General features: G+C 40.3%; 2 protein-coding genes across 8 annotated transcripts in view; one reads left to right on the top strand and one right to left on the bottom strand.

Moving 5' to 3' along the window:
- The first annotated feature begins 751 nt into the window (after positions 1 to 751).
- On the top strand, positions 752 to 5,748 carry isl2a (ISL LIM homeobox 2a). Of its 2 annotated transcripts, XM_061774348.1 has the most exons (7): positions 799 to 936; positions 1,009 to 1,083; positions 1,264 to 1,453; positions 1,680 to 1,939; positions 2,243 to 2,532; positions 3,228 to 3,383; positions 4,332 to 5,748. In XM_061774348.1, exons 3-7 carry the CDS (start codon positions 1,281 to 1,283, stop codon positions 4,446 to 4,448), a joined length of 996 nt encoding a protein of 331 aa, XP_061630332.1. In that variant the 5' UTR covers positions 799 to 936; positions 1,009 to 1,083; positions 1,264 to 1,280; the 3' UTR covers positions 4,449 to 5,748. The 2 variants fall into 2 exon arrangements, with proteins under 2 accessions (XP_061630331.1, XP_061630332.1); XM_061774347.1 differs by lacking the exon at positions 1,009 to 1,083 and having other exon boundaries at positions 752 to 936.
- A 146-nt stretch (positions 5,749 to 5,894) lies between these two features.
- Positions 5,895 to 23,863, bottom strand: part of scaper (S-phase cyclin A-associated protein in the ER) — a 69,707-nt gene continuing 51,738 nt past the window's right edge. For all 6 annotated transcript variants that reach the window (XM_061774338.1, XM_061774339.1, XM_061774340.1 and 3 more), the window contains 6 exons: positions 22,215 to 22,370; positions 20,030 to 20,255; positions 16,968 to 17,117; positions 7,746 to 7,937; positions 6,736 to 6,781; positions 5,895 to 6,422 (listed from right to left, as the gene is read on the bottom strand). In XM_061774338.1, coding sequence (XP_061630322.1) covers positions 6,325 to 6,422; positions 6,736 to 6,781; positions 7,746 to 7,937; positions 16,968 to 17,117; positions 20,030 to 20,255; positions 22,215 to 22,370 — 868 coding nt within the window. In that variant the 3' untranslated portion in view covers positions 5,895 to 6,324. The remainder of the gene's footprint in view (positions 6,423 to 6,735; positions 6,782 to 7,745; positions 7,938 to 16,967; positions 17,118 to 20,029; positions 20,256 to 22,214; positions 22,371 to 23,863) is intronic.

The following is a 23,863-nucleotide window of genomic DNA, read 5'->3' as shown; positions in this document are numbered from 1 at the left end:
TTACCAAAATTATTTCTATTTGCTACATGCCAGAATAATGACAGAATGATTTTATTAGCCAATTTTTCTTCAAAGTAAGAAGTTTACACACAGTATTTGGTGCCGTTAAATGTGTCAGACAGTGAGAAAAAAACAGCTTATGTGTCTTTTTATACAAACACCTGGTTTCAACTGTATTTTTTTTAATGCAAGTTTTAAAATAATTAGTAACACACAAAAAAAAATCTGCTCTTTTTTAATGTTTTACAGAAATAAATTGTTATATTTTCCATCCAGTAGAGGGCTCTATAGAGTGAGAGTAAAACGCACTAAGAAACAAAATACAACACAGGTTGTTGTTGTTATTTTTTTTTAATTGAATGATTATATACATCTATAATACAATTCTACAAAATATATATAATTACAATAGTGTGAGTCCTAAACACTAAAACGTCTACGTTCTATTGTTTTTTTTTTTTACTTCTTTAGAATGATAAAAGGTCATACAAAAATAAAATCTGAATCTGAAAATATATCTGATCGAAATAAAGCTAATAGAATGAATACCGGGAACGGTCGTTTTAAGACAAATTGAAACATCCAAAATAAAAAGAACATATATGTACATGCTGGCAGCTCTTGAATCAGAGTAAAAAAAAAAAAAAAAAAAAACGAGTTACCCAAACATGTCAGACAAGGTTTAAAAAAAAAAAAAAAAAACAGGGTCTTTGCATGGTGGCACCCTCTCTCTGTGTGGACGCGCAGAGGTCCAAGGTCTGCAGACGTCACAGGTTGGGGGAGCTTTGTTTTGTGCGCTCCTCTCGGTGCAGCCAACACAAGTTGAAGGATCCATCCAGGGGACGGGACGCTCTCCTAGCTCCCTCTCGTTCTCCCGCATGGTGGATATCCTGCTCACTGCCTCTTTCTTGGATGATATGGGGGATCATTCCAAAAGTAAGACCTTCACTTTTTATTTTTGTGACATACATGTAACGCTGACTGATTTTATTGTTCTTGTTCTTATAGCAAAATCGCCTGAAAAGCTGCATCTCTAATTAAGAATCTCTAGATAAATGTCACAATTTATGTGTTCTGGCTAAAGTGAGTAATGCAGCACTTGGAGCTATTTTTTTTTTCTTTTATACATGAATCAATGAAATAATTTGGTTGACTTCTGTATAAGTCTGTGTGGATTGAGAAAAACAAAACAAAAAACAACAAAACAAAAAAAAAACTCCTTCACGGTGCATGTTTTGCATTAATGTATTCACATCTGTGCAGAGAAACCAGGAATTGCAATGTGCGTGGGCTGCGGGAGTCAGATACACGACCAGTACATCATGAGGGTGTCCCCGGACCTGGAGTGGCACGCAGCCTGCCTCAAGTGTGCAGAGTGCAGCCAGTATTTGGACGAGAGCTGCACTTGCTTTGTCCGGGACGGAAAGACTTATTGTAAAAGAGATTATGTAAGGTAGGAATAATGTCAAATGATATTTCCTCCTCCTCTTCCTCACCTCACCCCCCCCCCCCCCCCCTCTCTCTCTTATATATGGAGCCCCGTTTTACACATCTAAAAACCTGGCAAACGCACGAATGAAAATGTGCGTAAATTGCGCACCTGCAAACTTAATGCATTTTTGGGCTACTTTCAACATACATCCAAACTTTTTTAACAGGTGACTGACTTTTGTTTTTAGGTTATTTGGCATAAAATGTGCTAAATGTAACACGGGCTTCTGCAGCAGCGACCTGGTGATGAGAGCTCGAGAAAGTGTGTATCACATGGAGTGCTTCCGATGCTCGGTGTGCAGTCGACACCTCCTGCCCGGGGACGAGTTCTCGGTGCGGGACGACGAGCTGCTGTGTCGGGCCGACCATGCCCTGCTGCTGGATAGGACCGCCGCCGATAGCCCGCTAAGCCCCGGGAACATTCACACCAGACCCCTGCACATCACCGGTATTATTATTATTATTATTATTATTATTATTAGTAGTAGTAGTAGTAGTAGTAGTATTCGTTTACATTTTTTCTGTATTTTATCGTTATTAGATATCATTATAGTATTTATTTTCATTTTCAATGCCAAATGGCATCTTTAAAGGTGCAACAGCATCTGCACATACACATACAGCGGTTGTAAAATTATCATACCGAATTTGATAGAAAAAAAAGTATAAATTGAATGTTGATAGCTTCATATAATATCGTTCCCGTAGCTTTAGAGCTTATTTTGTAATTTGTCATTTTTCGTTCGTTCAGACCCAGTCTCCGTTCGGCACCCACCACATCACCGGAACCACATCCACAAGCAGTCCGAGAAGACCACCCGGATCCGGACGGTGCTGAACGAGAAGCAGCTCCACACGTTGCGGACGTGCTACAACGCCAACCCGAGGCCCGACGCCCTGATGAAGGAGCAGCTGGTGGAGATGACCGGCCTGAGCCCCAGGGTGATCCGGGTCTGGTTCCAGAACAAACGCTGCAAAGACAAGAAGAGGTCCATTCTGATGAAGCAGCTGCAGCAGCAGCAGCAACACTGCGACAAAACGGTGAGCTTCCGCACGTTCATTCAAAATATATATAATATTCAATACGTTCTATTACTGCACATTGCCATTTAATTCATTATTCCTACCGTCTTGAAACAACAGTTATCACATAAAACAAGGCATAGACGATTAAAATGATTCCAATATTTAAAGTTCATTTAAAGACCACAACCAGAAGAAAAATATTTAAAATTGAAGAAATTAATTACAAAATAGCCTTACAGGCATTATTTTTTAAACATCTGCTGCTATAAAAATCACGTCAATTTATAGTCGTTTTATATAATTCTATTATTGAATATTTAGTTTTGTTCTTTTTAGCAATCTACTGTGAGCGTGTTGCTTTAACCTGTACTGCTGTAACACTTGCACGTTCCCTCTGCGCTGCGGTATCGATAAAGGATTTTCTTACATGCTTCTTATTTTATTTATGGAATATACACCTCATTGGAATGCCTCATGGGCACATAAGAGCATTTCATTCAAATATGTTTTAAGTGCACAGACATCCTCAGAAAAGTTCCCCCCAAAAAATGCACGATGGTACTTGAACTAAATAGGCCTTGAATTTGACATAGGAGTTATTTGTTCACTTATTCGAGAGTCAACAAAATACAGTTTATGACATTGTTATAATATTAGGCGTATATTTGTGGCTTTTTTCATCAATGTCTGTGAATCTGTGTTGCGTGCAGAACCTGCAGGGCCTCACAGGAACGCCCCTGGTGGCGGGCAGTCCCATCCGCCACGACAGCACCGTGCAGGGGAACTCCGTGGAGGTGCAAACCTACCAGCCACCGTGGAAGAGCCTCAGTGGAAGTGACCTGGACCAGCCCGCATTCCAACAACTGGTAAGAAACAACCGACGTGAAGGCGCACGCGAGGGACACTTTATTAGGCACACTTTCACAATACAATATGCAGGACACAGCGGTTTGTTTGACATGGTTCACAGAGTTAATAATTAACCAGTTTTTTCTTATTTGCTTTAGTTTACATTAACTGCACTTCATCATGCCGAGAGCAGTTTCTAATATTTTGACCAATGCCCGTGACCTAAAGATTAGAAACCCGTACAGCGCTGCAAACTACAACCAAAATAATAAAGCATTGTCAAATGAACAGTGTAATAACATACTAAGCATTATGAGTTTGTAATATTTTGTCACACACATGAAGCCAATTAGAAACAGCGCAGTGCAATTGTACATCAATGCAAAGTCCAACCACAACAACAAAGATATTGTTACATTAATCTATTTCTGACAGCTTTAATTAAAACTGAGCATGTTTCTATAATATTGTGTCACTCCTGCATTTGGCAATAACAAAAATATTATCAAACAGGTCTCAGTATGATGCTGCAAAGTTACTTCAAATAGACGTTTTGTCACTCACCACAACGTTATATTAGATGATATTAAAAGGTGCAGGCTATTGTGATAATCATATAATTAAAAACACTAGGAGGGCTGGAGATGCAGATACAATTACTCATTATGCAAATTTGTTGTAAATATTCTAAACTCTCTATATGTATATTATATATACTAAATGCTGATGTGGTTATGCATACATGATAATTCTGTCTACAACTGGTGTAAAATCGAAATAAAATACATATTTATTCGAATGTTTTTTCACACATATGACAAGTTATATCAGATTTGTTACCATTAGTCAATAGATCAACTTAAATGATTTTCTGCATTAAATACACACACACACACACGCACATATATATAAATATATATATACTTTTTATAATATATAATTGTCCTCTTTTGTGTGTCCTTCAGATGTCATTTTCCGAGTCGGGCTCGTTGGGGAACTCTTCGGCCAGTGACGTCACCTCGCTGTCGTCTCAGCTTCCGGACACGCCGAACAGCATGGTACCGAGTCCGGTGGACACGTGAGCAGCAGCTCGGTCACGGGACGCAGAGTCCTTCCTCCAGAACTGAACAACCACAGGATGGATGCTAGTGCTGCTGCTGATGGATTTACTCGAGTGGATACTCAAAAGCTCGTTTTTTTTGGGGGGGGGGGGCTCAAGGGCACTACAGGAGCGGACACGCCTTGTGGGATTTGAACCATAGTGTCTCTGTGGAAGCCAGAATACATGTGTGGATGTGCATGGCATCGCTTTATAATTTGCGCAGAAAAATAAGTTATTATTATTTATTATTCCAAAATAGCCAACCTTACCAATAAAACAATGGTTCTAATTCATTTATTTGCATGCAAATTTGTCTATTCCGCTCACATATTTAAAACATGTTTAAACAACCTTCCTCCCACAGACGACTCATGCTTCACGTGTGTAAAATGCAGTCGCAAACATTTTACAGTCAATACAAGAAAAAAAAATAAAAACAAGTCCAATGAAAAGAAACATGAAATCATAATAATAGTGATAATGGGGGAAAGGAACCAGTAAACAAATCTGTTGGTTAAAAACGTTAAAAAATGTTTTTGAGCGTCGGTTGGGTAACAAAAATAAAAAGAATTGTTATCCCAAAATAAATGTTATCCTTTAATTGCGTGATTATATCCATATATATTTGTAAATTCGCGCGTGTAGTTTATTTCTGCATTGTTATTTAACGTTTTTGTTGCCTTGAAGTTTTTTTTTTTCCCCCCCTCCCTTTCCCCTCCCTTTTTTTTAATGGCTACAGTCCAGACAGACGACAGTCTTATCTGCACATGGCATCACCTGCCAAGGGCCCACTGACAGGGCCCACAACACAACGCAACGCAACACAACACAACGCAACGCAACACACAGGGACGGGTGTGGGTGGAGAAGGTGGGGGGGGAAATCCGCATCGTTTATTTTCCTTCCAGTAGGAATGCTGCACGGCAAATAGCCGCCGGACAAGAGGGAGCACCCGGGTCAAGCAGGCCCTGACACACGACACCTTCACAATTTGTTTGGGACGATTTAAAAAAAAATATATATATTTTTTTTTTATCAGTGCCAGGAAACCGAGCCTCAGAGAAGGCCCCACCCGTATTCAGATCAACTCAATGTGAACAACGCTGCAACACATTTGCTAATTTAAGGACAGGGTTAAAGTGCATGACATTATGGGCATCAAATGGTGGAAAGCCAATGTAAATGTGCAATTTCGATTGGAATTCAGATTTTGTCTGAACTAACAAAAGTGCAGAAATGAAGAGGCAAGGGAATACATGTTATGGATTGAATTTAAATATTTTCTTTTTAATTCTGAATAAAAGGTATCATCTGCCACTGTAATTAAACGTAAATGATTTACAGTAATGTAAATTAAACTACAAGCTATTGACAAGACTTACCACTATTTGATATTAATGGTGATTGAAACAAACAAAACAGAAAATTCAAGCAAAAAAACCCAACAACTTTTATTATGTACATTTGTACAAATTATCATCATATATTAACAAATATTTATTCGGTACGTTAACAGTAAACTGATTAGTGTTTTGTCTTCTTGGTAAACAAACTGAAAAGATGCCAGCTAGAAAAACATTCTGAACACAATTGCAAATTAGTGGATGTCATAACTGGCGTAAAATGAGTACAAAATAGGAAACGTAATAAATTAAACTGCAATATACAAACAAGATGTTGGTTCAAATTCTTCATTGTCATCAGTCTGCTTTCCCAGCAGGTGCATCAACGTTGAATAAAGCTTCCACAATTTTTTTTTTTTTTTTAAACATCTGAACGGATTCAGTCAACTCAGCCTCAGGTCAGGAGAGTAGACACTGTTTTTTATTTTAAATTTTTTTAAAGGTGTCTATCGGTCACTCATCCTGCTTTTTGAGGAAAAACTGCAGCGCAGAATCCCACTGATCTCGAGGGAAGCGGTTGGGCAACTCGTAGTAATCCAGCTGCTGGAGCGCTGCATGTGGGAGATGGAAGAGACACACATACCGGACTGTGTGAGTGTTCACAAGATAAAACCTGAGTGGGTGAAAGACCTTGTTCACTATAGAACACTCCCGGGGGTCCTCGATTTACGATGGTACCGACTATCGTTTTTCACTTAATTGTTTTATATGTATGCCCTTGAAGTGTTTTTCATACAGATATTAACTGTAATTATGACTGGAACACTGGGTTAGCATTCCGTAGGAAAGGAACTCCATCGTAAACCGTGGACCGCCGTGTATTGAGGAACATGAAGTCGAAAGTGTTGCGTGTGAGAGACTTACCACTTTGCTTTGTTTTGCTTTCACGTTTCTCACTCGTAGCACAATCCTAGGGATTTATGGAAAATTCAAGTTAACATTATCATTATCTTAAAATTACAACAATCTAATTTATTCAGTGGCATTATGTTACGTCAAGCTAATATGGACGAATATCACGCAAGACTTTTTCATCATTTAATTAACCAGTCATCAGTGGCATGCAAGGAAGGTGGTGGGGGAAATCAAACTCAGCCAAACTGGTTTGGGTTGGCATTAAAAGCATCAACTTCTTCCTTGACAACCGCACCATGTTTTTGTGGTTCAATAAAAAAGAACACAGTGTATGTGTGTTGTATGCGGAGCCCCAAAACCCAACAAGGTCGCAGTTTTTCCTTTGCAGCGCGTCGGTAGATGTGCGGCACTCAATCGCCTGGTGTGCGGTTGGGAGTGTGTAAGTCAGCAAGGTAATTTTTTCACAATGGTCCACTTCAGTTGCATTCGGCCGCGTCACTCTGTGTGAGGCAGGCCTTTATAGCTGCAAAGAGGTATTTTAGTTCGTGCACTTGCCAGGTGTCCCATGATTTTGCTCGCATAATGAGTAGCCGTATTCCATCGTAGATTCCCTCTGAGGAATGCTGCCGGGGGCCGGACGCAACAATAAGACGCCGTGCATTGTGACTTCGTTTGAAAGCAATGACAATAGCTCGCTTCCTTGTGAATGGCGGGCTAATCGGTGTGCAAACACTGGTGCTTGGCCGAGTGTTGTCAGAGGAAGATAAAGAAGACAAGGTGTTTACTGGGAGTTGAGGCAGTGGCAGCCTAAATCCACTGGCCGAGGAAGCCATTCGTCTTTATGAAGAGCACGGCTGTTTCACATTGACCAGAACTCATGTGAAGCGGCTGTTAATCAGCGGTGGCGTAGAGCCTCTCCTTACAATTGTTTATGGATGTTTTACTTGACGACGCTCGAGGTTACTTGCAACGAGTTTTCTGCCTTGGCGTGCGAGCGAGCGAGTGGGACGCAGTTGTACCTGAATGAATGTGGCGAGCAGCACGCAGCTCATCTCCTGCTGCAGGATGACCTTGTTGGGGCCGTTGTTGTAGCAGGCGCAGATGAGCGAGGGGAAGAGCACGCGGATGAGGTGCGGGTGGCTGAAATACTGGAAGGGCAGCTGACACAGTTTCTGCAGCACGCTGGGCTGGCGGCCAGACTGCACGATCACCTGGAACACACGGGCAGGGGTAGGAAGTAACCAAATATAAATGCTTTTTAACTGTACTTAAGTAGATTTTTCAGGTATCTGTACTTTACTTGAATATTTCGTTGTCTGTCTTAAAAAAAACCTACAAAACCTTTAGTCCCTATATTTGAAAACCAAAAACTGTATTTTAAACGCCTTACTTTTTAAAATAGACATGCTTGTTTTTTCAACCTCCGCAGATGACCATGCATCGTAAAAAAGACAAAAATAGAAAGCGGTAAAGTCAACTGCGGTTAAGATCTTGATTGACTTATTGAGATCTTTACATAACCTGTCAGAATTTTTGAGATGTGTATCATTTATCAAACACTTATTTGATTTTCAACTCACTCACTGGCAGCCGTCTTCAAAGCAGACTTCCACATACTGCCAGCTGTTTTCAAGCATTTTGATTGCTCTTTCAAGACCCACCGAATATTGTATTGTGCGACATTAACACCAAACCTACCAAAAGAAAGAGTCGACTTCTTTCACCAGAAAAAAATGGTTCCTAGCTTTTTCCTTTCTTTAATAATCAGCAGTAGAAAATGGGCTGGTTTCACTCAACACACCTGACCAAAAAGCATAGAAAACAAGCCGTTTGTCAAAAGAAATATGTCAAGCAGTACTGTGACTTTGTTTTGTAACAACAAAAACAAGACTGAGAAAGGGCTTTTGATGTCAAAATAATTTATTTACAGATCTAAGAAAACTATGAAATGTGTCATGAGCGACACTGACTCACCGCGGAGCTTGAGTGTGACTTTTTTTTCTTCCAACATAGCGTTCGTCATTCACTCCATGAACTACGTCAATTGTTCTCATGATCGTGACTTTCTACAAAATATCACGACACGTACTCTGTTTTTACCATACATATACATAATCTGTTCAAGTGCCATCTATCCATCACCTTATTTAAGAGAATTGTTATTTGTCGGTTCTGATAATAATTTGTGGCGAAAAACAAGCTTTTGGCATTCATGACATGGTTTGTTCTTTCAGTTGATATCATTCACTATATAGCATTTTCTGCTAGTCTGTTCACAATGTTGGCAAAGCATTTTAATTAAAAGGAATAGGCTTTTTGTCATTGTGCCAAGCTTTCAAAAAATGGATATTGTATATAATAGATAGTAACAAATATATATATATTTTTTGTACTTGAGTAAAAGTAGGAAACTGAAATGTATTTAAGAAGTCGAATCAATATTTCAACTAAGTGTCTGTACTTCAGTAGTGTGAGTACTTGAGCCCCCTCTGCACACAGGGCAGGGCGGCCAGGTCGGCGTTACTGTCGCTAGTAAATCACAATGTAAATCTGCCAGTAAAACAAAACGCAAACACGCATTGGCAAGACATGTACACGTGCAGTTATAAAATAAAGATGGGAAGTTTGGCACTTCCTTTGTGGCGGCTGTAATGAGAGTGTGCCGAAAGGGGAAACGTGACATCACCGGACTTCACCTTTTGGCAAGTGCCCGTCACAGCCTTGGTAGAATCCGCAGAGCAACGGGAGTACTGAGGCTTGGTGAAGAGCACAGGAGGTAAAACCAACAGTGTGGGAACCTCATGAAGAAGTGGGAAGTACAATTGATCTGTAGACCTCCTTTTCGTCACACCCGTCAATCATTTCAACCAGGCCAGTGCTACAAAAGCCAAATTGCTTTTCTTTCCAAAAAATTGAAAACAATTGTAAAAGGATCAAAACACACTATAGTACTCACAAAAATGTTGGGCTATTCAGCTTTCGGCTGAAACTTTAGGATGAACCTAAAACACCCTTACAGGTGAACTTAATTTGACCTTTTTCTATAATTTGGAAAGGACATGTCCAACTGTTCAATGTTTCAGTACTTTTCGTATAAGTGGCTGTTCTCTTAACAAGGAGCTGAATTGCAAAATTCAGAACCGGTGGTTGATGCATGAATGCACCAATTATCTTCCAAAGACGTTCAGTTCTATGCTTTTCAGTGACTCTTCGTCTTTCTGCATCTTTGTTGCAACCTGCTGATGACACTGAGACCACTTAAGCTCAGTGGCCACTTCCCTCTGAGAACATCCTGTTTCAAGCCTCACAATAGCGAGGTACTTTTGCTCAATCTAAGTGGCTTATTGGTCTCATCATGATGACATTACAATGTGAACAGCTTGAAGAAGATAGATTTACAAACTATAAAAAATATATTTTCCAGAATGTGTTCCCCTTAAGAAAGACACGCCGGCGCCGTTTGTATGAGACAATCTGAAAACAGACTACAGATTCTGTTTTCCGAGCCACAAAACCCCAAGATATCAAAATGTAAATACTAAAAACGATTAAAAATGGTTGTATTTAGACCCCCAAAATACATATCAGGTGAAGATTCTGTAATTTGGCACTCAAACATGCAAACTGAAAAAGAAACTGAGTCGAGAATGAACAAACACTCCATAAGTTGAAATACACAGGCAGGAATAAATATAGCTCAGTTTAGAGGCATCTGTGGTTGCTAAAATTCATGAAATTACTGTTTTGAGCGACACAAAATATAAGCCACCATGGCGGGTCAGAGTAACAGCACAAGGTGCGTCCCAAAAATGTGTCGGCGATTCGACCAATTTATATCACATTTGGAAAAAGCATTGAACAATGTAAAATACAGATCATCATATGGGTTTGAATAATCACCGTACTGACCTTGAAGTTTTTGAGGAGCGTTGTCACCTATGAATTCAGGAAATGTTTTTTTGGGCGAATTTTAACGTGTACTTGCTCTACAGAGAAATTTCTAAGTATTGGTGTATAGTGCTAAGGTGAATAACGTGTTTTAGCATGTTTAACATATTAATGTTGAAGAATTTGAAAGTGGCCTTTGTATTCTTCGATTTTTCTTTATGTGGCCATCGGACAAAAACGTATGGACACCCCTGACATAAACTAAGGTTGGGCAATGTATAGCTACTGTACATGCAGCCATGTTTATTCTTAAATACAGCCCATTGAGCATTTAAATTATTAGTAGTCCTGTGGTATTTGTTGCAGTAATTTAGCAAATTGTTTTCTTTATAAAATGTTTACGTTCAAATTCATTTTTATTTATTGTATTAAATAATTGTTCAAATTATGATTGTAAAATAAAAAATATTACTAAAAGAAATATTTTTACCTATTTGATTAAATAATGGGTTTATTAATTATAAATAGTTTGTAAATAACTATTAAAACATGAGAATTAATTATTTTAATCTGTCCTTTTCAAAAATCAAATGTGGCCCTTGGGCACAAAAGTTTGCCCACACCTGATATAAACGATATTATTGTCAGTTTTAAAAAGAATGTTCCCGTTTAGTTTTTGTTTTGTGTGTGTCAAAGAAACCCCCCCAGAGAGCTAAGGGGTGGTTGGGTAGTGGTTGATGGTGGAGGTCAGCAGGGTAAATCCAGACTGGAGGAACAAAATGCAGTGGCATTTTCAATGAAAGGAGCAACCTGGGGTCACAGTGTCATAAATTCACTCAGACTAAGAATACGCGCAAATACACTTCTCCTTTGATAGTGTGCTGCCAGTTTGAGCAGAAGCATAAACAAAGTGATAATTCATCACTTTTATCAGCTCAAGGTGAAGCGTTTCAGGGCCTGCCCTCTGCGGACACATTCAAAGAGACACAGAACAGCCTTTTTCTTATCGCCGCTTGTTTACAGAAGCCCTGCAGTACGCGTCAAACTCAGAAGGTGTAATAACAAGTGTTCCGTCCGATGTGAGGAGCACATCACGGCAGACCGTGCCAGTTGTAAACTTGAGGGAAGTCTTGTTTATGTCAAAAGGTATGTTTACATCCAGAACAATTTGGATGGTGACAGTGTTTTTAGGAATTTTCTGTGATCCACCAGTACAATGGATCTGATGTAAACAGTGTAGAATTTCAGTTTAAAAAAAACAACAACACTTTATTAAGCAGTTTAGTTATTTCAATACCCTTCACGGTTTTTGCAAAAGGAAACACAGAAACGTATATAGTATCATACTGAATCAAAGTTTACCTGGGCTGAGGAAAGTGCATCAGGAGTGCAGGGAACTATAAAAAGGTTCAATCCCAACAAGTTCTCTAATTCAATAAGAGGTTTTCGCCCAGGAATGTGCGACTCACTGGTCAAATTCATCCACTAATGGGAAAAAAGCTTTAAGGTGTTTTCAGAAGCAGTTCTGCTTATTTTCAGTATGTGTAATTTTGGTGTATTTGTGATACTTTTCACTCAATCCTAAATTGCAAGCTGGAACGCCGCCCAAAGACAAACTGGCAACAACATTAGCGGTAGTTCAGCTCCACAGTCAAGCGTGAGGCTCATACTCAAAGCAGTGAAGTGAACGGGACCCTCGAAAGGCGAATGCCCCTGAAGTCATACACTTTAGAATTGGGCTAAAAATGCATTTACAGTGGCACAAAACTTTGGAGTTCAAACCATCATCCTACATAGCGGCTTGGCTTGGGTACCATAGTGGTCTTCTCCAAACATCAAGGTTGTGGGTTCAACCCTGAGCCCCTCCTGAGACCATGCTGAAGTGCACTTGAGAACAACATTGAACACTCTTTATGCTGCGTCATAGGTAAGTAAATGTGGTGACAGTGGTCAGAGCCACAGCACTTCAGTACACTGAAGGTAGAAAAGTCTTATAAAAGTCCGTGTTGCACACATGCCCTCAACACATTTCAATTCAGTGAAAAATTAAGGATTAATTTTCAATTAAAGTGAAGCTTTAAAAAAAAAAAAAAAAAAAAAAACCAAAAAAACAATGTGCTTGCTAAAAAAGTGTTTTCTTTAAGTCTGTGTTCATTCTTAGTCATGGTATTATTCCGCAAAGGTTGAATCAAGGCAACTGGCCTTTGTTTAATTAAATTTTAAAAAAATGTTCAAAAATGACTGACAATTATGCTACTGGGCTAACGGTATACACCAGAAGTTAGATGAAGTACAGCTCGACAGACACTTTATTCATCCTGTGAAAGAAATTGTATCATAATTAAGCAGACACAATCAGACTCAAGCATCACTATTCACTTCACCCTTAAAGTACACAGATATTTTCTTTTTATATTTTAGGGTTGTTAATATATATTGACACTTGTGTGACAAGAATGTGAAAAAGGAAAATGCGTGAGAGGCATCCGTCTTGGGAAACTGACCACTAAGCGTGTCTTTGTGATTTGTTATTGTTAAGACTGAATGTTTTGTTTTCACAACTTAACCGCGCTTAACTAATTTTTACACTTGAATAACAGTTGCGAGAGTATAAGGTTATGATGGTGACAGTTTTACACAGTATTACATCCTATGGGAGCCCGCTCTCAATGGGAGACTAGACGTTCCTTTTTACAATTACGTCCGAGTATCTGCAGAGTGAAGCCTGACTTCATAAAAATCCATCAAGGCATCTGGCCAGCGTGAAAACCCCAACCCTGGAAAAAACCTAATAGTCTTCGCTACTGTGTTCTTTCTTAAGGTCAGAGACCTGTCGTTTTTAAACAGTGTTGCTTTTTATGACGCTTCCATGACATAACTTCCTCACTGTCTACAATGACAACAAAGAGTGCGGTAAAGTTAATGTTCTGGAACGCAAACACACTTCTGGTTTAAAACAACAACAACTAACAAACAAAAAAAAGCAGTGTGGAAGTGAAAATTGGGTTAAACACTTACACTGCAAACTACAAATATTCTCCAAATAATATCTCTTAACAGTGTCAACCAAAATGTTTCCCAAGATACAGCGCTTGAATTGTGCCTATGTACTTGATGTTGATCCCTGTCAGTGTATGCAAATCCAATTAGCAGTTTGTGATGTCACACAAAAAAGGAAGAGACAATCTCTATCATTCATTAATGCGTCTGGACAGCCTCCTAACAACTTCACAGGAACAAGAGCTGTATATGTTATGTATACCATAATACTGATAAGACGACAGACCAGCACCACAAAAACAACAAACAAAGCCAAGTTGGTCAAATAACTGTTTACAACCGTTTATCCAGACACGCGTCAGCTCCTATGTAAACTACCTTTAGACATGCGAATTCCAGCAAGGCAGACATTGACATAGACACTCCAACTTGACTTTAGGGTAATTGTCAGCTGTCTGAAAAAAGCCCAGAGAGTCATGTGTTTACTCAATAAAACCAATAACTATCTCTGACGCCGTCATCCTATCCCAGATCTCCCTGCAGATAATCCCACCGTGGAATGATGCTGATGACAGTGTTTCAGACAAACGCAACCTCCGCTCTCCAAAGGTTCGCAGGGATAAAAATGTCCTCGGCTTCACTTAAGTCGGGTTGGACCACCGTTCACCCCTGAAGCAGAGTGTAAATCACAGATGGAGCGAACAATTGGGCACTTTCCAGTTAGTCAGTGGAGAGAGTGTCTGTCTGCCTCCGTTTAATCTACCAGGTGATGCAGTGTGTAACATTCCCTGCCGCTGGCTCCCATGGTCTGCACGAGCAGCACTTACCCCGCGGGCAGCGAGGGCTTGCTTGTTTCGGCAGTAATGTGCCGCTGAAGGGAGCATTGCAACATCAGGTTAGCAGGAATTACAGGCCTAAAGATCATGCTCGGGCCTGGAGGCAGTGGAAACGCCCTCTAAAAGAACGGGAAGAAGAGGGGTGGCCCCACAGCTAAAGCTCGGCTTGGGAGATGTGTGTGGAATATTGGGTGCGGAGATTATCAGTAGCTCTTCAGATTCTTGGTAGTATTATCACTTTTAGAAGCATATGCAAGGAGACAATCTCAGCAACATAAACATCTAATATAATCTCCTTCATAAATCCTTTAATGTTACCTGACCTAATGTTACATTAACACTTTGTTTGCTTGGCCAAGTCAACTTTTGTGCGCGTGGTCATTTTCCACGTACACTGAAAAAAAGTTTTCTTAAGATTTGCACACAAAACAAGCACGCTGGAATCAGGCGGGTTAACATGTCAACAGTTTCCAATGACATTCCGCCAGTTCAAAGATTCCACAACTCATCATAGTGGATGAGTCACAAATGAATCACAGTATTTGAGCGCAAGGAGATTATGTGTGCATGTTTCTATAAAGGACAAGAGGAAGTACATTTTAATGTCAGCTATCGAATAAGTTTGTTTTTGTTCTGCCTTGGTCTGTAATGCGTGCACAGACCCCCCCCCTTACAGACAATGAAACATATGGCTACATGGCTCAGTGGCTCCCAAGACCAAGCCTACATATGTTGCTCCTGTAATGGCTTTTTGTCTGACAAAGTGAATTATTCATGCCCCTTGAGCAGGGGGGATACATCAGGATGTATGCTTCAAAGTTCGGCTTTTTATGAGCAGCTTCATTTCTAGAGCACACATATAAACAAAAGCTGGTGTGCCGACATTGAATCAGCAGCGACGGCGACCGCACGGGCGTCGGCTCGGGTTGCTTTTGTGCTGTGCCAGTGCTTACATTAGCTGGAGAAAAGCTCAAGCTGCTCTGAATATTCTCCTAGACGCCATCCATCTTGGTGCGGAACTTAATAGACGTGTTCCCACAACTGGATCACTGGCAAGGAACATCCCTGTTTGCTAGTTGTGTGGGAAATTGAGAACCAAACGACCTAGAGTCCAATGTGATATACCAAAACACTGCAACAAATTATTCATCCTCACAATCCTTTTACAGAGAGCACACAGATCGTGGATAAATGATTTTGCACCAAATTAGGAACACAAATGTTTCAACTTTGGTGCCCACAGAGACAAATAATCTCTCACTGACTTTACTGAATCATTGGCCATCATTTGATGATTCAATATGAAATGCAAATTGGCTCTCGGATTTTGTACATTACATTAATTAAAAGGAATAGGCTCACAGGGAAGGCAGAGTGTTGTACAGTGGTGGGGGACCGCTTTAATTCAAAGTGAAAAATCTGGCTAAGTAGAATCGGTAATCAGCCTATAAATTGCTAAGAGGACATCAATGATGTGTCAGAGGTTAGAGGCTGTTATCTGGGAGAGTCAGATTTAACATAATCAGAGTGCAGCCAACTGTAGCTGATCAGGGGCCTGGTAGACGGGCCATGCATGACAGCCAATTCTGCTTGTGCACATCACTTCAGTAGTGTCCTGTAAGTGGATATAAGGCTGAGTTGTGCACGCTCTCTGGGGCACAGTGTCACTCTGGGGCACAATAGACTACTACGCAGAGACCACAGCCGGGGGGGGAGGGGGGGGGGGCAAAGAAATTAATCTTTAAACAGGTGCTTTTTGCAACAGGTTAAAAAAAAACAACCCAAAAAAAACACCTACTCTCTGCTTGATGAGTACTACATGATAAATCATGTAATTAGACTTAAAAAAGGGCCAGGGTTAGTTAGTAGAAAGAAAAATCATAACATAATATTAAAATAAAAACATTTAAATATATATTGTATAATGTTATAATCTAATAAAAAAACATACATGAATACAAATAAAAATATTTCTTAAATTACATACTGGATATATAAAAAATTGTCTGTAAACAGCAGCCAGTAAAATATTTTAAATAACCATTTGAAAGTCTATTAGCTACCACTTACAAAGCAGAAAATGACCTCTAGTAATTTTCTCCCTTTTCAATCTTGAATCAATTTAAAGTCATTGAGAAATGTTAATTATTTCATTGATTGTGTTTGTCATTAATATTAACACCACCAACCACATTGCAGCTACTTGCATAATATTAGATCCATACACGAGCCAAATATGTAATACTGTACTAATATTGACTGAAACTAAATGAGGTAAACATTAGAATCAGCTCTCAGTCAGATGCAGTGGAGTTGAGCAGCTCTGAAAACTAATATCCAAAATAATAAACTGACCCAATCAAAACTGAGCATAGAATTTGTACAGGCAGAAATTTTGGTAAAGCTCTTGTCTTGGCTCTCACTGGTTGTGCAAGTGGTCATTATGTTGTGGCCAGGCAATGTACATACATAGATGTTTATAGTTGGAAATGCATATATTTTCTCCAGCTCGTTTACCTGGTTGTCCGGGTGATTGACAGTGAAGTATCCGACACAGATGATGACTTCGTGGAGCAGCTCATCAGCCGAATGCTGCGTACAGTACCAGAGTAGCGAGCTTACGATGTGGCGGAAAGCGAGCGACAGGCCCTCGGCTCCTAGAACAGTCTGAGAGATTGCATGAAGTGTTAGTGTGGTGGGGCACATGAATTGCCTGTGACTAAGATTACAATGTTCTCAACATAATAACAATGCAAAGTAATAAAACATTTTATATATGTTCGTCGTGGGAATGTGTGGTAGAAAGAGACCAAAACGCAATAAAAAAAAATCCAAATCCAACAGAGAAATGAGATGAGAGGAGCAGTTTGCTGACACTATTTATCAAACATGTCAGTGTGACGGAGCACCAAAAGATCATCACAACTCTACTCAAGAGTTTGAACACTGTAAAATCCATAAATCATAATCATCTTTATTTGCCAAGTATGTCCAAAAAAAACACACAACGAATTTGTCTCCGGTAGTTGGTAGTCAGTTTATTATTTTGCATATTACTTTTCAGAGCTGCTCAACTCCAGTGCATCTGACTGAGCTGTTTCTAATGTTTACCTCATTTAGTTTCAGAGTCAATATTAGTACAATATTATATATTTGGCTCGTGTATCGATCTCATATTATGCAAGTAGCTACAATGTGGTTGGTGGTGTTAATATTAATGACAAATACAATCAATGAAATAATTAACATTTCTCAATGACTTTAAATTGATTCAAGATTGAAACAGAATAAACAGAATACCTTTGACGTTAAACATATTGTAAAGTTTCAAACATGAAGCGCACAAATCACAGTAGGGAAGCTCCTTTAGTAGTGTAAACATCCCACAGCAATACAAATGAACGACACTGTTGTGTAATGGGATTAGACATAAGGTGATACGAGGATATCAAAGAAATTTAACAAATTAATGCGAGGTAACAGCTTAATTTGTATTCGTTATGAGAAGACTTTACACCGATTTGATCGGGCTGAGCGGTATTGGCCGATATTTAGCATTTTATGCTGATTGTCTGATCAGCTTTAATGTCATAATTCGCCGATCCGATCCACAAAAGACATCGCCGCGTGCACAGTATATTTGAATCCAAAAGCTAGTTTATTTTTAGCCTTGTCGCGTGTCTTTTGACGTAGTACTGTAAATATCTGACGGCCAATGAAGTTATTTAAATAAAACAAAAACAAAAAAACGTCAGCGGTGTGGGACAGACAACACGTCGGAGACAGTCAACACGTAATGCCCGGATCAGACTACAAGACAAATTTGCTCTTTCACGATTGCACTGTCAGACTACTGCAATAAAATCTTGTATTCCGATACTACCGCATCCCGTTTTTTTTTAACAATCATTGGGCTTTATCTTGTCAACTCAAATGCGACCGGATAGACTCGTTACCGTGGCGACGACAACAAGAGTGGAGCGAACCGGCTCGACTGTATTATAAGGACAAAATGGGGGGGGAAAAAACATGTGTTGGTGGTCACCGTTGCTCTGGACAGGAGAGGACGTTCGTTTAAGGCTTGTTTGAGGTATGTTCACGTACTTTTAATACGATACGGCTCGCAAGCAGGCAACAAAACGTTATGTAGCCTTACAAGCTAGTGCTAGCGCTAACGGTTGTACGTAAACATGCCACCGTTCTGTCGAATCATGCTCTTAAGTTTCGGTGTGGGTGAAGTAATTTAATTAAAAATAAAGTTATGTAATTACAGTACGTTAGCACCCATTATTTCTGTCATGTAATGTTGGTTTGACCTGACTGATTAGAATACACGATGTGACTAGAGCAGTGATTTCCAACCTTTATGGAGCCAAGGAACATATTTTACAATTGAAAAATCTCACAGTACACCAACAAACAAAAATATCACAAAAAGTGGATACATTAATTACTGTATTTACTTCCTGCCATCTAATAGAAGACCATTCATTTGTTCTGTCTGTCACTATGCCTCACTGGCATAAATAGAGGAACAAAGATACATTATTTATTGTGAATATAATTTTTGGAGCAATTAAGTACACAAGTATATACAGTAAATGAACAGGTCATTTAAATAGACACATTCCTCCATCTTGTGATCGGATCGGTTAACGTTTTTTTAAACTCGCTGATCGGTCCCAAAAATCTTGATCGTGTAAAGCCTAGTTATGAGTTAAGAGTAGCAGTCCCCAACCAACGGAACAGGTCGTTTGGAGATTTGGTACAACCAGGCCGCACAGAAAGACTGAACAAAAACTATTTCATTGACCACATCAGAGTCTAAAAGAACTTTTCAATCAATCAAACACCTTGGAGAGCTTCTTCTGAAAGTGGAAATGGCCAAATGATGAGACAGAAAGAGAGAAACAAGCGAGGGCTTCCACGTCTACATTAAGCGCAATGTTGAGCTGTATTTTTAAAATGAGTTTTTATTTGTTTCTATGCTGGTCTGTCAAAACATTGCTTTACATGAAACCATGCCTGGCACAAAAAAGGCTGGGGAACATTGAGTTAAAGGACACAGCAGCAGAGTAGATTAGCGGTAGATGTTCAAATAAATAACAGCCTTCTCTGCACAGTGATGCTGTGCCTTCTCCTCCTGGGGCTGTGTAATATACGGCCCAGTTTACAGTGCTAATCATTTGTGCTCGTCTGAACTGCTGACCCACCGGGATCTAATCAATTCTGACAACAGACCTCAGGTCAGAGGTCATTTGTGTTTATGTCCATGGGTCGCTTTTGTCCTGAGGAGAGAAACTCCACATCTAACAGACATTAACACAGGAGCCGGCGTCAATCGGATCAGGTTTACGGATTTAATTGATCAAGGAAGAATAAATATTTGTGGATGTCTTTATATCTGTGGTTAAGCATTGAGATTGTTTTTCATGATTATTAGGTTAGCTGGGGCCACGATGCTTTACTTATCCTCCAGAATATTACAGAATGCAAGCACAATAGAAGAAAATGAAAAAAACATCTTTCCTTTTCGATACAAAGGATGTGCTGAACCAATACAACATCATTGTGGATACCTGGAAGGCAGAGAGGTCAAGCAGAGCAAAACTGTTGAGGAAGCGGATGCCTTGCAAAGCCACCTGGATGACCCCTAGGCTGTAGGGTTCCTGGCTTTGAGAGGAAGACTCTGGCGAGAAGCTGTGCAGCAGGATGGAGTAGAGCGTATGCACCACTCCCACTAGGTCTGTGGACTGCAGCAGCGCCGTCAACCCGGTTGGGTCCTGACGTTTGTTGTCAAATATACTGGATCCAGTAAGGAGGAGAAAAAAAAAAAAAAAAAAAAAATGGTCAAAAATACACAAAGACAAATGAGTATAAAACTGGATCTTGTGGATCATTCCAGCCACAGGTCACTAGAGTACAAAATAAATACACATATGGCTGTGACTTCAAAATAGCAGCGCATACTGAGTCTACTGACTAGGTGATAAGTTTTGGCCTCAACAAGATGGCACCCTTCTAAGTCAGAAGAACTGTCTGAACTGAATACATAACAACAAACTAAGGGATGTACCAACATGAATCACTGGCTCTGTAAAACGCAAAGCGCAAAAATGTGTGTGTGTTAGTCAAAGATATGGTCTTATTTTAAGGTAGAGTTCTTGTCAATGGGGACAAGACTAACTTCATAAAGCTTTGAGAATTTCATCTGGAACGACTGAAGTGAATTAAATTACAGTGTAATATTATTTACACAGACACATCTGCGAGGCATTACTTTCTTTTTTAATAAAACAAAATAAATACAAATTAGGTTGCCTCTAGTGACCACCTCCAGTTAGTACAGCGAGAGTGAGGGTCTATACCAGCAGTCATGATTTGCAGTCATGCACAGCGGAGGGTGTGTGACCTCTGGAAGGAACCCACAGTGCGTGCTGATACTTGATGTTAGCCAACAGGCCCTGTGTGAAGTATGCTGCTACGCTAGAACACAGCCTCCTAATGCCATTATAATCCCCAGACACAGCAACTGGCATGGACTAAATATTCTACATGCCCACTGAACATTCTCTTACATGATGCACAGAAAAGGTACAACCAGGCCTGTAGGCTGCTGTAATGGTGAACGAAGTTCATGGGCTAAGCGGGGACTTTTTCCCCCCCAAAACTTGGAATGCTGGAGGGAAAAAAAGCTGCAGTTAAAAATACAGTACAGTGGACCCCCGCTTTGTGGGGGATAGAGACAGGGCACGACCACCAATAGTGTAAATCTGTGGATAATTGAGGCCCATTGTAAGTGCACACACACAAAAATAAATAAATAAAAACTGAAACCCAAGGAATCTTGAACAAGTGGGGATATACCGTCAAGCATTTTCATGGTTGGGTTCTCAAAAGGACAACAAAACAAACAAACATAAGGAAAAAAAAAAATGGAGAAAAAAAATGGAAAGAAGAATTTGAAAAAAATGAGATGAATCCGCGGCTGCTGAACTGCAAGTATGTGGGAGTCCAATTTATATCTTCAATTGAGTTAAAAGCTGCACTCTAAAACATCTATTTAGCTCAACTGGGTTAAACCATGCTGCTCGGTACAGGCCTGCTATTCTCTCAGTCATGTCTAGATACAAGAACACAAACAATAGTTCCTATCTGTGGGAAAAAAAAAAGATTGATCTTCTTTTAATCTTCTTACACCTGCTAAGGGACTGGTGACGTAAACATGTTCCTTGGCACTGAGGTGAGGCAGTCATGGAAAAAATCTCAAGATAATAATGCTATTTGATATCAATATTTAGCATAACAAAATGCATTAAGTGCATTCCTAGTAATGTGTGAGATCAAAGCGTATCTCAGCTACTGTGAGCAATGTTGCTTTCAAGTGAAGAACTTTGGCGCTGATGTCCATCGGTGTGACTGTATGCTTAGCTTCTGTCAGCAGCACCACTGAACCTCTCTTTAGGGGAGGTCACCGTAGCACATGTGGGTGGGCTCCCCCCAAGCTGTAAGCTAAGGTTTATGGTGAGTGACAGAGAGCTGGGTCAAGTAGATGCCTATCTCTATCGGCAGTAAAGACAGCTTAGCTAGCTGGCTGGAGGAAATGACCCGCCGGCTGATTGCAGAGGAACCAACTGTCTTTGTTTGAGTAGCCATGAGAGTTGTCTTTACTGATCCTTGTGACGTTCAAGAAGCGACAGACACTCACTCTTGGTCATTAGAATTGAAATGTAATGCATTTACGAGCGATAGGGACATGCTTACCGTCCAGTTACGACAAAGCACAGCTTACACATGCTGTGCAAAAAAGCTGAGGCTTGCTGGAGAAAAGCAGACATCTTGGGGTGCTCATCCACAGGGCTTTGGATGGATAGGTAGCACCCATACAGCTTGTCAATCAAACCCATGTTGACCACATAGCTGCAAGAAACACAAGAAGAGAAAGAATCGCGGGTTGAGTATTACTCCTAAATGTTCACTAAATGCACCATGGATGACTTCATTTTCTACAAAACAAATCCCTAACCTCATTTTGGAAAAAAAAAATCTTCTTGCTGTGCATACTTCCACATCTCTGCAACAGAAAGATGACACCGCACCCATACCCTCCACTCACTGCTATTACTGTGATATCTACAATTTGTCTTTGCAAATGGCAGGTCTCATGATCATGTTTCCATGCGGTCTCTCAATCACAAATCACTCCTAATGATGTCATTAGACGGCTGTTTTAGCCCATGTGGCAGCCAGGATTTTGGTCCCTGTATACTAACCTGGAGCCGTCTTCCTGCAGCTCCAGTATACCTAAGTATTTGCGCTCAGCTCGAGCACTGTTGCTCATTTTCAGTCTTTGATTCTTTGCGCAATTGCAACTAGAGCTCTTTATTCCATTCATCAATTAACCCACCCAGTAAAGTGCTAACAGGTTTTTGGGACAATTCTATTCCAATTCTGAGGTAACAGTTTGGGGTATTACACGGTTGGATGAGTTTATTGTGAAGAACCTGCTTGTGTAATAGCCTGCTGAGCCAATACTTTTGCCCATGTAGCATCTCTCATCTCTATAGTCAGTCACTATTGGGGGGCCCCTTAAAACAGGTGATAATGCCCATATTCCATTGCAGGCCATGCGACACTTGAACCCGTTCCAACTGTTTTGACTTCTTCCTCTTTCACAGACTGACTTTGGCTGAAAGGATCCATCCTCACATTGACTGCTTTATTCAGCGTCCGCACTGTTTGACAAGCTGCTTGGTGGTCGCACTTGCCGCTTGGCGCCGCATCATATGAGCCCGAACTGAAAACATTTATGGCAATGACGTAGGTCTAAAAGCACTGAAAAGAAAACTGAGAATCTGGTAATAAGCAGAAAGGAAATTGTGAGCTGCTTTCCGTGTGATATATGGTACGGTATAATGAGTGTGTCAAAGCGAAAGCTAAAAATGTTTTGATCTTTTGTCCTTTCTCACTTGCTAATACATTACAGAAGGCAGTTGAGGTAAATCCTCTCTCTGCTCATACTTGGGATTAACTGAGACGACGCCATTTTTCTCAAGCCCTCCCCTGTCTCCAGGGTTACGACTAGGTCAGTGGATGAGAGTGGTGGTTCCTTGCAGCTGCTCCAACCAGATGAATCATGGCTTGTGGGAGGAACGGTGGAAAGGACGCACTCTTCCAATGACTTCTTCATGGGGCCAGGCCTGCCTTTCCTCATAGCCTGCATTTCTCCTTCACAAGCTGCCTCCTACAGTCCAGACCGGCATGGAGAGCTCCAACACCAGGTTCAAGGGGACCTTTCAAAGCCCTGCAAGCGCTCTCTGTTTACGCTACTTTGTGCCCCCCTTCTAGAAAGTGATCCTACTTGAAATGTGTTGCTTAGTATGTGCATAGAGTACAAATTGGAAATATGCCAG

This window comes from Phyllopteryx taeniolatus, chromosome 5 (assembly GCF_024500385.1).
Source record: "Phyllopteryx taeniolatus isolate TA_2022b chromosome 5, UOR_Ptae_1.2, whole genome shotgun sequence".
NCBI lineage: Eukaryota > Metazoa > Chordata > Actinopteri > Syngnathiformes > Syngnathidae > Phyllopteryx > Phyllopteryx taeniolatus.
This window is presented reverse-complemented; position numbering and strand designations above follow the sequence as displayed.

What these genes read in the sequence shown, in the direction of transcription:
- isl2a (XM_061774347.1), top strand. Translation starts at nt 879, where the DNA reads ATGGTGGATATCCTGCTCACTGCCTCTTTCTTGGATGATATGGGGGAT. An exon ending in TGTAAAAGAGATTATGTAAG is followed by an intron (nt 1,454 to 1,679) that starts GTAGGAATAATG and finishes TTTTGTTTTTAG; the next exon opens with GTTATTTGGCATAAAATGTG. An exon ending in CAGACCCCTGCACATCACCG is followed by an intron (nt 1,940 to 2,242) that starts GTATTATTATTA and finishes TCGTTCGTTCAG; the next exon opens with ACCCAGTCTCCGTTCGGCAC.